General features: G+C 51.0%; 2 protein-coding genes across 2 annotated transcripts in view; one reads left to right on the top strand and one right to left on the bottom strand.

Moving 5' to 3' along the window:
* LOC143693058 (olfactory receptor 14C36-like) overlaps positions 1-16,559 on the top strand; it is a 188,277-nt gene that overhangs the window by 142,744 nt on the left and 28,974 nt on the right. The gene's annotated exons all lie outside the window — the stretch shown is intronic.
* LOC129130575 (olfactory receptor 14A16-like) lies at positions 9,296-10,252 on the bottom strand. Its single transcript, XM_054649078.2, has one exon. The coding sequence runs from the start codon at positions 10,226-10,228 to the stop codon at positions 9,296-9,298; it is 933 nt and encodes a 310-aa protein (XP_054505053.2). The 5' UTR covers positions 10,229-10,252.

The raw sequence follows: 16,559 nt of genomic DNA, 5'->3' as shown, positions 1-16,559 counted from the left end.
TTTGAACGTTCTTACGGCATTCATTCCTTTTCTTTATTGTTTTTTAAGAATGAGATGCATGTCTTTTGTTATGAGTATGAAGAAACATCATAGCAAAATAATACATGCAGTGGACAAGAAACTTAGAGCAATTAGGAATAATATGGATCCAACAATCAGGAATATTTCAAATAGCAGACAAAGCTAACAACATAGGTGGAATTAGGTAAATAGCAATCTCTGCAATAATGTACCATCATCCCAGAGTCTGCAAACAGCTGACAAACCTCGATTCAGGGGGGACTTGGAGAATTATTTCCAGATAATAATTCCCAAGCTCCCTTTAAAAAGAGTTCAACTGTCATGTCTAGAGAGTCAAATTGCCAAGTCAAAACAACTCAAATCTAGTTTTGATGCAGAAAACATCTGGGTCTGTTGGCAATTCCCATCCAGGAAGAGCAAAGGCCTGGCCACCACCCAAGCTCTAAGTGGGAGAGAATTCCCTAAACATCATTTAAAACAAGGCTCTTGAGAATAGCACTTAGGAGTAAAGGTCTAGGGGTGACAGACTAATGAACCATGCAAGAGCTGTCTCCTCCAAAATTCCCTCAGCACAGAGATGCTTTAAACCCAGCAGAATGTTGGAGTGGTTCTGTAATAATAATTGGGGCTGCATCTGATTAGAGTAGATGTCACAATGCCATCAGTTTAGAGGAGGCTTCCCACAAAGCTGAGATATCATTTCTTGGAACTCTGAAAAATACTTAAAAATGATGAGGCAGCACTGGGTCAAACCATAGAGCCAGAGTGCGGAGCCCAGCCAGAGGGGTAGTCTGGTCTGAGAGATACAGAAGCAGCTAGAGAACAAAAGGAGGATCCTGAAATGACACGTGTCTTGTAGATAATTACACCAAAAGATGGTAAAGCATATGAAAAGCTGGCTATAAAAACAGTAATACAAAGATTGATGTATTTATGACAGAATAAATGCATCAAAGGAAAACACTGAACAGCTCACTAGTAACATTTATGATACCTCAGATTAAATAACATTCAAACCTGATAGAAATTTATTTGGACAGCGCTAGAGCTTAGCAAGAGGAACTTAAACTCAGCCCTAAAAGGATTCCAAACTAAATTCATTATCACCTTAGTAGAACAAAAAGCGCACTCAAGAGAACTCAAAGTTAATTACTATTAATACCAAACATAACTGGACGCATAAAAACTGGAATAGAACATTGTTCAAATTTAGTAATACTGAAACTTAACAGAAATTAAATCTACAAAATTTAACAAAAAACCCCTTTGCCTTATTTAATTTAAAAGAATGTAACTGAGCATTACAATATTGGGCTTTAATTTAACAGAATTAAAATGAACATCCTTAAAAGTTACAGATAATGGCATGATATAATTTTGTCCAAGGTTATTAACACAAAAAAACTACTTAAAGGTGAATAAACCATAAGTGAAATAACAGCATGATGGTGCACTGGAGGGATTCAAGTTGTAACAAGCATGTTAGAATTATGAGTAAATCAGTTATGAGAAAAACCCACGGTAACTGCAAATTCCATGGAAACAGAAATTCAGTAAGACTTTTTGAAGTGCCGGGTTACTGGAAAATAAATATAATAACGTAATATTGCTGAACAACCCAACAGCTTTTTGTGACTGTATCTGGCATCATTTTATATGGCACATTTGTTAGCATTCTTGTTAAAGGAAGCAGACCATGTTAAAATTTGATAGGCAATAAGGTGTTGCATTTACCGCTTTTCAATACAGTTGATAGTTATCCATAGGGATAGTTACAGGCTTTGTTAATTGCTGATTTGTCTTTTTGGTATGTGTTTTTGGTCCGGTCAATTTCTGGCCAATTGTTTTTCAGACATCTAAAGTAAAATTTGACACAGTACGTGGCTTTGGAGGACCCCAACAGGTCCAATTCTTGGGGTTCCTCTAGAGCATTGGGCAGCATTTTTGTCCACCTGTCCCAAGTATCTGCCAGGTTGGGTCTCTTACCTGTGGTGCGGAGGAGCTCTGAGTTATAGACGGGCCAATCATCTGCTTACAAAGGTGTCACGGTTTGACGCTGGCGCAATGCCAGTGCCCCCATGAAAATACATTCTCCCTGGTGTCTGCTGTGAGATGTGACCAGGAATAGGGCAAAGCAGGCTCCAGCTGAGGAATAAAAGGGGAAAAAAACCCCAAAAACTTTATTAACTTACAATATATAAAAGAAACACACAGAACTCAGGATGAAAACCTTCCAAACATTCCTCCTCCCCCCACCAAATTCCCAATACATCACAGTAAGACAAAACCTTGGATTCTCAATTCAGCTACCACCCCTCAGATCACCAACTCTCAGTCCATCACCACCCTTTAGATAATCAGTTCTCAGTTCATCAAGAAGAGAGGAGTCCCTCTTGTACCATTGGCTTCCCCTGGAAACACAGTTGAGACCTTTTGTGTTTCCATGTCACACATGGCACTGCCTGGAGATCATTTGCCATCGTGACATCTTCCTTTCATGCCCAGTGCTCTCACCACTGCACATGGACCAGAGCTGCTTCTAGGGCTCCCCTTTTAAGGATGCTTTGCCCAGTTCCAAAAAAAGCACAGTCTCTCACTTTCGGGACACCTGTCCCTCCCAAATTCAGCCCCTGGGGCCGAGGGGATCTCTGTCAAGAACAGAGATCTTCTTCTTCTTCCCTGAAGATGGAGAGCCCCACCACCCTCCTCACCCGTTGTCTCTGTTCACGCACTCCTTCACATAACATCACTGCACTCACTTGGCTCCAAGCCATTGCCTCCCCCAAGATGCAGTCTCTGTGTCACAGGAAAAAAATGGTTCTGTTCATGGCTATACAAGAAAAGTCCAGCCAAAGGCCATTCCATCACCTCCTCTCAACAAAGAGTCTTCTCAACTTCTTTCGTGGCCCATTTCCTCTTCTCTCATCTCTATCTCTCTTCTCATTCAACTCCAGGAGGATCAGTAAGGTTTCCGTCATCCAAGAAAAGGGTTAAAAATCTCAGTCTCTGCCTGTCCAGAACTCCCATGGCTGCCCTGCCAGGCACCTTCTCGCTGCACCCCCCTTCTCCTTTATGGCTGGCTGTGCTGCCTGCATGTGATACCGAATTTCAAGCTGGCACAAGCACAGGCACAGGCTCACTCTCTTTCTCTCTCTCTTTCTCTCTTTCTCTCTGGGGGGCTGGCTGCCCGATGACTCTCCAATGTTCCTCCACCCTTCCATCCTGCAGGGGCCTTCACCTCCCCTCTCTGTCCAAGGCCCGGCCTACCTCACGCAGCCGCATGGCTTCCCCTCCACTGCCAGCCCGCAGCCGGGCAGGGCAGCTCTGACCTCTTTCACAGACAGAACCCAAGAGAGCTTCCCCTAGGAGTTCCCTTCTTTTAACCCCCTGTGTTTTCAGAGGTGTATCCATGTCCTCAGTGGCCACACCAGGTTCCAATATTCAAATCTGAGCACCTATTGGTTTGAAAACAGCATCCCAAAAAACTCGCATCCTTTTCAAACCAGGACACTGGTGGAAAACTATTGCCATTTCTTGAAAGTACTCTAATGACCCAGATAATAAAGATTTGCTTGTGTATTATGAAACCAACAGGTATTAACACCTGTGCCAATTTCGAGGCAGACATCATCGAGGCAGTGCCACTTGTGCCCTGAGGTGCCCTGAGCTGGGGTTGGATCTCTCCGAGAGCACCTGGGGGAGAGCAGAGCACCTTGCAAGCTGCAGGTCCCTGACAGTCCCGCAGGGCTCTTGTCCCATCAACATCTGCTCTGCTCCAGTCTGAAACAGGGCCCAGCATGGTGCCGGGATCATCAGAGAGCTGAGGTGTGTGCTGGAATTCAATGGCCTCCCCATCCCGCAGCAGCCCTGCATTTCCCTCCTGCAGCCTTGGTCTCCAGCCCAGCCATGGAGGCTCTTTGGGCTCTGGAGTGTTGCTGCAGCCCCCAAGGGCAGCTGAGCTCTGCCTTTGGCACAGTCAGGCCTGGCCAGCGCAGGCCATGCTCAGCAATTGCTTGTGTGTGCCTGGCCTTGCTGTCAGCCCCGGCAGCGGCTGCGTGGCCCCTTTGTGGCCCTGTGCTGGCCCAGCCATGGTGGCCCAGCCCCTGTGCAGGCCCAGCCCAGGCCAGGAGCATTGCGGCTGGGAACGGCCCCTGTGCCGTGGGGCCCACAGCAGCCTTGGGGCTCTGTGCCCCATGGCCTCCCTGCTGGGCAGCCTCTGCCAGCTCCTGCAGAGCCCGTGGCACCTGTGGGGCTGCACAGACAGCCCTGCCCCGGGCTCTGCCGGCCTCTGGGCCAGCAGAGAGGCAGCCAGGGCTGGCCATGGCCGGGAACAGGCCCTGAGCCCCGCAGGAGGATGGAGCTGGGCCACAGCCAAACTCAGCCCAGGCCAAAGCTGGGCTCAGCAGCCAGGGCTGCCAATGCATGGGCACAGAGGCTGGCGCTGACAAATGTCCTGGGCCCCCTCCCTGCTCTGTCCATGCCACCAAGGGCACAGAGCAGCCTCCTCTCTGGGCCACTTGCCTGTTTGCAATGCCTTGCACAGGCGCTGGCCCTGCCCCACAAGGCCTGGCCTGACTCCTGCCCCTGCACGCTCAGCCAGGCTGAGATGGACACGGATGGTTTCTGGGCCAGGCTCTCGGAGCCCAGCCCAGCTCCCTGCAAGCTCTGCCAGCTGCCCTGAGCTCTGGGCAGCACCAAGGGGCTCTCTGAGCCCAGCCCAGCCCAGCCGGCTCTGGCCCCACAGCTCTGCTCAGGCCAGGCTGCTCTGGGCACTGGCCCCACGGCCTCAGCCCCTGCCAAGGGCACAGCAGCAGCTGCAGCTGCCACAGGACTCAGCCCCAGCCATGGGGGAAGGTGCTTGGCCAAGGCCAAAGGAGGCTCCCTGGCTGCCCTGCTCCCCTCGGCCTGCGGTGCTGAGAGCTCTGCAGCCCCTGCTGCCATCCCATCTGCCCAGGGCAGCACCAGAGCCCCGGCCTTGGGGCCCTCAAGAGCTGCTCCTGCTCCAGGCCCAGGGCCTATGCCAAAGCTGGGGCAGCTAAAAAGCTGTGCCCATTTCTGTTCATTGCTGCTCCGATGGGGATGGATCCTCAGCCACTTGGAGGTTGCTGATGAATTTTACTACTCCAGAGGCCTCTTCTTTCTTGAGCTCTTCAGTTCAGGAGTTCACTGAAAAAGGCTCAGAAAGATTTGTTCTAAAGACCCAAACAAGAAAAGCCCCATTGAATAATTTTAGTTTTCAATTCTTCTGTGGTTAATTAGACACATTTCAGAAGTGTATTCAAAGTGAATCTGCTATGTTGAAAAAAAAAAGTAGAGAGAACTGTTTTATCCTGTTTTTTTCCCTGTTTATAGTTTGGTATCAGCAATTTTCAATTGATATTGACCCCCAGCAACATCTAATGCAGTCTGAATAGATAAGATCAGGACCCTTCATGGCTGACAATCTATCAGACTTTGTCCCCACCCTCTCCCCACCATTTCCCTCATCCAACCCCTGGCACTCCTATGGATCAGGAATGGTGTGGCCAGCAGGACCATCACACTAGGATCTTTTCTCCTGAGAAGCTGGGAAGCTTCAGCTTTTCCATGTTTTGCTACTTTGGAATGCGATTTAGAGAATTGTTTATGCCCCAGGTGAAATTGTTCCTACTTGATGACCAATCACACATCCAGCCCATTTTGGACTCTGGTCAGTCACAAGATTTTATCATCATTCCATTCCTTTACTTCCTAGCCTTTGGATGAAATCCTTTCTTCTATTCTTTTAGTATGGTTTTAATATAGCATTTTCTTTTAATATAATATATATCATAAAATAATAAATCAGCCTTATGAAACATGGAGTCAAGATTCTCATCTCTTCCCTTGTCCTGGGACCCCTGCAAACACCACCACAGAGGACCAGGGTAGTGATTCTTCCCCTGTGCTGGGAACTGGTTGAGCAGCACCTCGAGTGCTGTGTCCAGTTCTGGGCCCCCCAATTTAGGAAGGACATGGAGGGGCTGGAGCGTGTCCAGAGATGGGCAACAAGGCTTGGGAGGGCTCTGGAGCACAAGTCCTGTGAGGAGTGGCTGAGGGAGCTGGGGTTGTTTATCCTGGAGCAGGGGAGGCTCAGGGGAGACCTCATCTCTCTCTACAACTCCCTGACAGGAGGGTGCAGCCAGGTGGGGGTCAGGCTCTTTTCCCAGGGAACAGTGACAGGACAAGAGGACACAGCCTTCAGCTGCACCAGGGGACATTTAGGCTGGAAATTAGGAAATATTTTTCACACAAAGGGTGATTGGGCATTGGAATGGGCTGCCCAGAGAGGTGGGTGAGTCACTGTCCCTGGAGGTGTTTAAGGAAAGATTGAGTGCCATGGTCTGGGTGACAAGGTGGTGTTGGGTGCCAGGTTGGACTTGGTGCTCTCCAAGTTCATTTCCAGCCTGGTTGATTCTCTGACGATTGTGACACTGCAGGGCCCTGGGGAAGCAAGGGGCCATTGTGACACTGCAGGGCCTGGTGGCACTAAGAGGACCATGGTGACACTGTGTATGACATGGCAGCACAGAGCCAAGGGGCCACGGTGACACTGTGGGGCTGGATGGAAGCAAGGAGTCCATGGTGACAGTCTGGGTCCTGCTGGAACCACAGAGGCCACTGTGACCCTGCAGGGCCCTGTGAAACCATGGAGAGCATTGTGACAGAGCAGGACCTGGTGTCATGATGGGGCCATTGTGACACTGCAGGGCCCCATGGAACCAAGGGGCCAGGGCTGCTCCTCAGGGACTCCTGGAATGAAGGAAACATGTTTGACACCATGGTGGCCCTTGGGACCAAGAAGCCATTGTGACACTGTGGAACCAAGGAGAGCATTGCTGCACTGCCAGACCTCATGGAACCAAGGATCCATTGTGACACTGCAGGGCCTTGGGGGACCACGGATCCATTGTAACACTGTGGGGCCCAAGGATCCAAGGGACTTTGTGACACCAAGGGGTCCCATGGAACCAAAGGGACATTGTGACACTGGGAGGCCTTATGGAGTCATGGAGACCATTGGGACACTCTGGGGCCTCATGGAACCCTGGTGACACCAAGTTGGTGGCGAGTGTTGGTCTGCTAGAGGGTAGGAGGGCTCTGCACAGGACCCTGGACAGGCTGGATCCAGGGCCCAAATCCAACAAGGTGAGGTTTAACAAGTCTAAGTGCCGGGTCCTGCACTTTGGCCACAACAAGCCCTGCAGCACTACAGGCTGGGGACAGAGTGGCTGGAGAGCAGCCAGGCAGAAAGGGACCTGCAGGGACTGATGGACAGCAGGCTGGACATGAGGCAGCAGTGTGCCCAGGTGGCCAAGAAGGCCAATGGCTCCTGGCCTGGCTCAGGAATGGTGTGGCCAGCAGGAGCAGGGCAGGGATTCTTCCCCTGTGCTCGGGGGCACTGGTTGGGCAGCACCTCGAGTGCTGTGTCCAGTTCTGGGCCCCCCCCACTTAAGGAAGGACATGGAGGGGCTGGAGCATGTCCAGAGAAGGGCAACAAGGCTGGGGAGCGGTCTGGAACACAAGTCCTGTGAGGAGTGGCTGAGGGAGCTGGGGTTGTTTATCCTGGAGAAGAGGAGGCTCAGGGGACAGAAGGCCGTGTCAGGGCACAGGTTGGACTTGATGATCTCCAAGGTATTTTCCAGCCTTGTTGATTCTGTGATTCTCTGAAACCACCCTAGGAGCAGGTGCAGGATGAGCCCTGGGCCTCCTCTTCAGCAGCTCCAGCAGCCCAGGTCCCTCAGCTTCTCCTGGCAGCCCCAAAGCCCATCCTGTCAGTCCTGCAGAGCCTCTGCAGCTCCTCCTCATTGCCCAGAACAGGGAGCCCCAGAGGCAGACACAGCAGCCCAGATGTGCCCCCCTGGCCTGGGGTGCCTCTGGCAAGGGAGCAGCAGCAGGCACTGCAGGAGCCTGCAGACAATTCCTGCAGCACTTGTAGGATGATCCTGCTGCCCAAGGGACGTTCCCATGGGGGCAAGTCAGGAACTGCAATGGGGAGTGGGGCCAGAGAGGAAAGGGCAAACAGGGATGGGCTGTTTGCAGGGCAGGGAAGAGGGCTGGGAAAGAGGAAGAAATTTGTAGCAGGAAGAGTAAAGAAGGCAAAGGTGAAGCCAAGGAAATGGTCAGGGCAGTTTGGGGGTGGCTGCCAGGCAGCCCTGGCTCTGAGCAACAGCGTCTGCAGTGGCACAGGAAACTCCCAGCTGATGGGAACAAACTTTCTGGCTGAGTGCAGAGGCCAGGACAAAGCTGAGTGGTTTCCCTGGTGTCCCGCAGGCCTTGCTGGCCCCAGGGGCTGATGGCATTTGTGCTCCCTCAGGTTCATGTCCCCACAGCAACAGCATGGGGGTGCTGCCCCTGCTGTGTGCAATGCAAACAGGGGCTGCTGAGGAAGTGCTGCCGTGTCTGTGCCCGCAAGGATGGGGCACCTGTGTGAGCTGGGGGAGAGGCCAGGGCTGCAGAGGGGGGATGTTGTTGGCAGCTGCATGAGGACGCTCTGGGACGCTGCCCTGGGCTGTGCAGCGCACTGGGCATGGATCAGCCCCTGCTCTGCTGCTCCTTCCCGTCTGCCCCAGGGCCCTTGCAGAGCCCCAGCCATGCTGTTTGCCCCCAGCCTGCCCACGGCCAGCCTGGGGCTGCTCACGGGGGTTTCTGTGCTGAGCATTGGCCTGGCCGTGTTCTTGAGAGAGCCTGGGCAAGGAGCCTGGAGCCCCCAGGGCCTGGCCTGAGGCGTCAGCGCTGCCCCAGCAGTGCCCATGGCCTGTCCCTGCTGCAGCCCCGGCACTGCCACCCCCAGGGCTGTGCCCAGCCCCGAGAGCACTCAGGCCCTGCAGCAACACCAGGGCCACCAGGGCAGCGGGGCAGGGCCACGGCAGCAGCACTGGCAACACCAAGTGCTGCTGCTGCTGCTGCTGCTGGGCACAGCTGCTGGGCCAGCACTGATCTGCCCCAGCTCTGCACACAGACATTGCTGCTGCAGCTCCACAGAAGGCAACAAAAAGGCATCTCTGCAGAAAACTCTGCTGGGACATCCTTTAGTTCCCTTAAAGGCACCGAGATTGCAGCCCCTCATCTGTGGCCACAGGGAAGGTAGAGAGAAATAAAATGAGAAATTGCACAAGGAATGGCTTTTCTTCATTGACAATATGAAAAAAGTAAAACAAAGGAAAAGTAAAAGTAAAAACAAAGGAAATGAAACCGAGAAGAAATATAAAAGATGAGTTTTATTACAAGTGATTTGCAGAAATTGGCCAACAGTTTAATGTTTCTGAAAGCATCCAGTCATCAGAGTCCACACTGCAGTCTTGAGCTCCTGGTTCCTCAGGCTGTAGATGAAGGGGTTCAGGGTTGGAGGCACCACTGAGTACAGAACTGACAGGGCCAGATCCAGGGATGGAGAGGAGATGGAGCGAGGCTTCAGGTGAGCAAACATGACAGTGCTGACAAACAGGGAGACCACGGCCAGGTGAGGGAGGCAGGTGGAAAAGGCTTTGTGCCGTCCCTGCTCAGAGGGGATCCTCAGCACAGCCCTGAAGATCTGCACATAGGAGAAAACAATGAACACAAAACAGCCAAATAGCAAGCAGGCACTAACTGCAATTAGCCCATGTTCCCTGAGGGAGGAATTTGAGCAGGAGAGCTTGAGGATTGTGGGGATTTCACAGAAGAACTGGCCCAGGGCATTGCCATGGCACAGGGGCAGGGAAAATGTATTGGCCGTGTGCAGCAGTGAATAGAGAAAGGCACTGGCCCAGGCAGCTGCTGCCATGTGGGCACAAGCTCTGCTGCCCAGGAGGGTCCCGTAGTGCAGGGGTTTGCAGATGGACACGTAGCGGTCGTAGCACATCACGGTCAGCAGGAAATACTCTGATCCAAGGAAGAACAGTAAGAAAAAGAGCTGTGCAGCACATCCAGTGTAGGAGATGTTCGTGGTGTCCCAGAGGGAATTGTGCATGGCTTTGGGGACAGTGGTGCAGATGGAGCCCAGGTCAGCGAGGGCCAGGTTGAGCAGGAAGAAGAACATGGGCGTGTGCAGGTGGTGGCCGCAGGCTACGGCGCTGATGATGAGGCCGTTGCCCAGGAGGGCAGCCAGGGAGATGCCCAGCAAGAGGCAGAAGTGCAGGAGCTGCAGCTGCCGCGTGTCTGCCAATGCCAGCAGCAGGAAGTGCCTGATGGAGCTGCTGTTGGACATTTGCTGTGCCTTGGCATGGGGATCTGTAAGAAAAGTAATCATGGAATAGTTGGGTTTGTAGAGGACTTGAAATATCCCAGCACAGGCTGGGGGCACTTTCCCCCCACTGCCTGCCCAGGGCTCTGCTGCCTGGAGCTGTCCCTGCCAGCAGCTGCTTCCCTGTGCCCAGGGCTGGGCCCTGACAGTGCTGCCAGAGCCCAGCCCAGCCCTGGGGGCTCAGCTCTGCCCTGCAGGGCCCTCCCAGCTCAGGCACTGCCCAGGGGCAGCTCTGGCTCTGCAGGCTCTGATGGCAACGTCAGATCAACCCTGAGGAGGCTGAAAAAGCGACTCTGATGCTGCCTCTGAGGGGCCCTGTGCTGATTTCTGTCTCTGCCTGCTTTATTCAGATCGGAGAGAAATTTGGTTTTTTTCCACCTGAACTGAGACATGAATATCTATGTGCAGTTTCCCATCCAGGCAACCGAGAGCAGTAGAATAAAAAAGCAGGATTTTCCCTTTTATGCAGCCTCTGCCTTGCTGTGCTCCCTGTATAATCTACTTGGAAATGTTCTGCAGTTCAATGCCATGCTGGGAGCAGTCCTGAACAATGCAGCCTCCTCCCCACACAAGGAGAACACTCCCAAGCCTCACCAGCTGTCTCCTGCCACCCAGATCTTGTCCCCCAGTGCTGGCAGCAGCTGCCAGGGCTGGCTGAGAGCTGTCCCTGGCAGGCAGCAGAGTCCCTGCCCCAGCACAGCGCCCTGGGCTGCAGGACCCTGCTCTGCACGACAGCCCTGGGCACCCCTGGCTGCTCTGCACAAGAGACAAGCAGAGAATGTACTCACAGGCTCTGCAGGCATTGCCATGTTCCAGCTGCAGGAGATGGCTCCAGGAGCTGCAGCTGCACTGTCCTGCAGCCAGAGGTTCCTGTGCCAAGGGCTGGCAGTGATTGTGCCCCAGGCACTTCTCAGCCCCTTCCCAGCCCTGACTGATTGAAGCTCTCTGTGCCTCTGGGCTGTGCCCGGGCTGGCTGCAGGCAGTGCCCCAGCCCTGCTGGGCTGGCACAGGAGCTGCTCATCAAGAGAAATGTGCTTTTGAAGCTCTTCTTGGTGACCAGGAGCTGCCTCTGGGCCAGGAGCCCAGCCCAGCTCAGCAGCACAGACACAGCACAAGGACTTTAATCAGCCTCTGGGGCTTTGTGCTCAGGCCCTGGACATCAGTCCCTGAGAGGGAGCTGAAGAAACCTCTCCAGAACTCCAAGGCAGAATCCAACTCCAAACTTTCTTGGACTTTTAATGGGTCCCAGTGAGGGACACGACTGAGCAAGTGTCCCCAGGCCCCAGGCAAAGCAGAGAACTGCAGGCAGTGATGACAGGTGGGGACAAAGAGAAGCCAAGTCTTGGTGCCCTGGGGCACAGCAGGGTCTGTGCCAGCAAGGGCTGGGAGGAGACACCTTGTGCTGAGGCCCTGGGGCCTCCTGGCCCAGCCCCAGCCAGGCTGGGCACTGTCAGCCCCTTGTGCTGCCCTCAGCATCCCCCCCTAGCCCACATCCCAGTGGCCTCAAGGATCTGCTGCAAGGAGTCCCTGGGGAGCCTTGCTCAGCAATGGCCCTGGGGGCTCCTGAATGCTCCCTGCAGGGACTGCAGGTTTTTCAAAGGACTTTGGCTTTGGCTTTTGCCTTGCAGTCTCTGAGAGGTTTGTGCAGTCATGGCCTCCAATTATCTGCTGTAATTAGTCCCTGGAGAGGCTCTGTCAGTAACAACACTCAGTGGGGCTCATTAATACTTCAAGGTGCTTCAGTTTTTTAAGCTACTTGGTGTTTCCCTTTGATACAGATGCTATGAGAAAGATTGTGCAGTCACAGCCTCCAATTATCTGCTGTCATTAGTCCCTGGGGAGGCTTTGTCAGTAAGGAGACTCAGTGGGGTCATTAATGCTTCAAGGTACTCAATTATTTTAAGGTACTTGGTGTTTCATTTTTGATCCAGACTCTGTGAGAAGTTTGTGCAATCATGGCCCCGGTCATTTGCTTAATGAGTCCCTTGAGAGCTTTGTACTGACACTCAGTGGGGCTCATTAATGCCTTGAGATACTCAAGGTTTTTAAGGTACTTTGGATGTTCCTTTCCACTCTGAATCTCTGAGAGGTGTTTTGTCCAATTCTGGCCTCCAATTCTCTCCTCCAAGGAGCCCATGAGGAGCCTGTGTTGGAGATGGACCTCAGTGGGGCCCATTCATGCCTTGAGACACTTTTGGGTTTTCTTTTCACTTTGACTCCTGGAAAGTTTTTTTGCAATCTCCTCTCAGGCCATGAGGTTCCAGACTCAGCTTCAAATGCACCACGGGGCTCATTAGGATCAAGCAAGTCCTGACAAACCATGGCTCTGCCTTGATTTCCTCTGGTCTGGAGCAGTTCAGCAGGAAGATTTCCTTTTACTGTTATAGAGAAATATTTCAAAGAGCTTCTAAGTAATATGTATTCCTATCTCAAAGGGTGTCTTTTATTTCTCTTTCTATTATACAAAAGGTGATTGCAGCATTCTGTGATTGATATTGATCCAGAGTCTCTCCTAAGGAGGTCTGGCCAGGTCAGTGAAGTTGTACCTTGAGAGGTGACCCCGTGTGGACAACCTTGCCCCACATTCCCCAACCCCATGTGAGAAAAGATTTTCAGTTTCAAAAATTTAAATGCTTTATTAAGACCATATCAAAATAAAGCAGAAGACTGAAGAAAGAAAAGAATACAGCAGCAGGAACAAAGGATTCAGTCACCGTGTGCTCATCTACAAAATGGATGTTCTGTCTTTTACACCTCCAGCCCCTCCCAAAGTCTTGTCAATCGACTCCTTCTTCCCTGTCCAGTGGTGGAGATCACTGTCTCACCCCTTGATTGGAGGTCAGGTGCTGCCATAGGAACAAGCCAACCCTCCCAAATGCCCCAGCTACTGAGGCCATCCTGTGATAGCAATGCAAGGGGGAGGGGAAGGATAACTGTACATCTAAAAAACGTCTCTTAACATATATTTAATATTCACCCCTTAATTGTGAGAGTCAGCCATAAGATTACTCTTCTATAACAAACTCACCTTTTCTTTTTCTATAAGTCATTTTATTCAAACAATTGAGTCAAAATTTTTCTCTCTCTCTTGAATGAGTCATACCAGCATCTGTTGATGTGGGCAAGGACACTGGGAACAGGAGAAAAAAAATCTCAGGTTTTCCTTAGACACACTCATTTGGAATGGACAAAAGGGCATCCCAGAGGTCCAGTGTGGCTTTGACTCCCATCTACCGTGCCTCTGTGGCTGCTGCCCATAGTTGGTGCATCTTAGGGGTGAGTACAGAGGCCAACTTGGTCCTGCCCTCCAGTCCCTGTTGAATTAAAGGACAACTGAGGAATTACAGAGGTCTGGAATGGCCTTTTGTCCCTACCTTACCATGCCTACGGGGTTGCTACTCACAGCAGGGCTATGGAGCCTTCTTGGTAGCAAACAAAGGGGCCAACCCGGCCTTGCCCTCCTTCCTTTGTCTTATTTTCTTGAAGAAGCTGTCCCATTGCCTTTTACAGTCCCTTGTGTACTTCTCCTCAACAGATGCTGGTAATTCTCACCCATGAAAACAGGAAGACAGTTTTCAAGCTGGTTGGTGGAAGCTTGACTCTGCTTTTTGGGCGTCTTGGTGATTTTCTGGTTGTCTTTCAGTCTCTGCTTGAGAGTCAGTCTTGTTTCACCCAGCCTGGATGTTACAGTCCACTCTTTGGGTTCTTCTCCTGGGCCTTTGACTCTGTTGCCATGAGTCCATCCCCGCTCTGCAGCTCGCACGGCCGATTCGGTGGTGAGCAGTGCCTGAAAGGGACCTTCCCACTGGGGAGTTAGAGGCTGATCTCTCCATGGCTTAATCATCACCCAATCCCCAGGATTAATATTATGGACTCTGAAATCCAGGGTGGTAGTTTGAGGAATTTCCCCTTTATGTCTTAGCCCTTCTAAGGTTTGTGCTATAGACATCACTTATTTCTTGGCATTGGCTTCCCCTTCCTCATGGGTGGCAGCCTTCTGGGGTGAGGTCAGGAAGGGAAACCCAAACATCATTTCATAGGGTGGGACCCCCAGATCTGACCGGGGTTGGGTTCTAATTCTTAATAAGGCCAAAGGGAGACATTTTATCCATGACATTTGGGTTTCAATCATTAGCTTAACTAGAGCTCTTTTAAGAGTTTGATTCATTCTCTCAACCTGACCAGAACTCTGTGGATGCCACGAAGTGTAATTCCCATTTTACTCCCAGGGCCTGAACAATTTTCTGCAATATCTTCAATCTGAAATGAGTTCCTAGTCTGAATCAATCCTGTTTGCCATCCCATATTGGGTAATGATTGATTCTAGAAGTGTTTTACTCACAACACTGGCATTGGCTTTCACAGTGGGTACCACCTCAACCCAATGAGTCAAGTGATCTACTATCACTGGCAAAACATCCACCATTGTACCTGGCGAAGCTCAGTAAAGTCTACTTGGGTGTTTTGGAAGGGCCTTAAGGCCAGTTCTCACCCTCCCCTGGGTGTTTTCCTCATCATTTTCTCATTCACCTGTTGACATATCACACCCTGTTCAGTTACTTGCTTAGCAATTCTGAAAATTCCTGTGCATCCCCAGCCCCTTAGATATTGATCACTTTGCACTTGTGTACCCCAATGTGTTGTTCCATGTATGCCTTCTAGCATTTTCCTGGCAAGGGGTTTATTATTATTTCCTTCCATCTGCTCATTTCCCTTTGTTGTCTTTCTTGGCTCCTATTTTAAGGAGTTCTTCCTCTTCTGACCCACTGAATTCAGGGACTTTTTGCATTTCTCTCATGGATGTTAATCCTATTATTAGTTTTTCTGTCTCTGATTCAGTTGCATTTTTAGCTTCTAAATTGGCTAAATTGTTCCCTTGTGCCCTTTTTTGATGTCCTTTAACATATACCACCACTACTTCCTCTGGTAATTGTAAGGTTTCTAACTCTTCTAAGACAATTTTTTCATCAATCAGTCCCTTTCCCTTTGAATTTAATAGCCCCCTCTCTTCCCAAATTTTTCCAAAGATATGCACTGTTCCAAAAGCATATTTTCAGTCTGTATATTTTGTTCTCCTTTTCCATGCTAATATTTCCAGAGCTTGCTTTATGGCATACAACTCACACCTTGGGCTGTCCAGTTGGAAGGTAACTTTCTCTTTTCTGTGGCCACCATCCCTTCATGCACTATAGCGTACCCCGATACCCTGTGCCCCTTTATTACCCGTGAAGATCCATCGATGTTCTGTCATTTTCCACCTTGGAGTGGTTGATCTGTTAGGTCCTCTATTACTTTAGTTTGATAGTTCATAACCTCTAGGCAATTATGTATTAGTTTCTTACTTGGTTCTCCATACAAGAACTGGGCAGGGTTGAGTTGGTTACTCACGATCAGCTCTAAACCATTATCTCTTAAGATGGCTTCATACTTTAGCACTTGGGAATCAGTGAGCCATTTCTCAGAATTTTGGCTTAGGATACTCCTCACTGAGTTTGGGATATATATCTTCAATTTTCCCCCAGAGGGTAATTTTTTGCTTTCTGCTATGAGTAGGGCAGTCGCTGCCACAGCCTGAACGCAGGTTGGCCACCCCCGGCTGACAGGGTCTAGCAGTTTTGATAAATAGGCCACTGGGTTCCTGGATCCTCCCCAGTCCTGGGCTAACACTCCATGTGCTACCCCTTTGTCCGGGTTCAGGAAAGATTTGGGAGAGAACCCCCAAAGGGGCTCCTCTCGGAAAGCAGATTCAATCGGCCCCTCCCCCCAACTGGTCCGGGAGAAACTATCTCCTTGGAGAAAAGTGGAAAAAACTGTTTATTAAACAATAGAACTTCTTGCTGCTCCAAAAGAGAGGAGACAAACTTTTCCAACAAACTCAGAAAAGTTCCCTCCCTGGGCTGCAGCTTGGCTCACTCAGTCTCTTATCAGTCCCTCTGGCCCCGGAGATGCCATGGCCCAGGCCCGACCCGGTGGCCACAGGTGGGGGGTGCCAGTGGTGTTCTGGGTGTTTATTCCAGAGCAGGCTTAAACAGGTCCAAAGAAAAGGGGAAAAACACAGTCCAGGGAACTTCTTTGGCTCAGTGAGCTAAAACTAACTGAAGCAAAGGAGAGCTCTGTCCCGCTGTCTGTCCATCTGCAGACAACACAGTCCAGGAGTGGGAATGTGGAGGAGTGAGTGCAGTGCCTGAAAACAAACTGCGCGCTTCTTCTCTCCCCCCTTCACTCTCTGGAACAAGTCTTAAAGGTGCAAAACTTATTATTCAACATAAACAGAGCAAGACGATTGGGGATAAAA

Source organism: Agelaius phoeniceus, unplaced genomic scaffold, assembly GCF_051311805.1.
Source record: "Agelaius phoeniceus isolate bAgePho1 unplaced genomic scaffold, bAgePho1.hap1 Scaffold_115, whole genome shotgun sequence".
In the NCBI taxonomy this organism is placed as follows: Eukaryota; Metazoa; Chordata; class Aves; order Passeriformes; family Icteridae; genus Agelaius; species Agelaius phoeniceus.
This window is presented reverse-complemented; position numbering and strand designations above follow the sequence as displayed.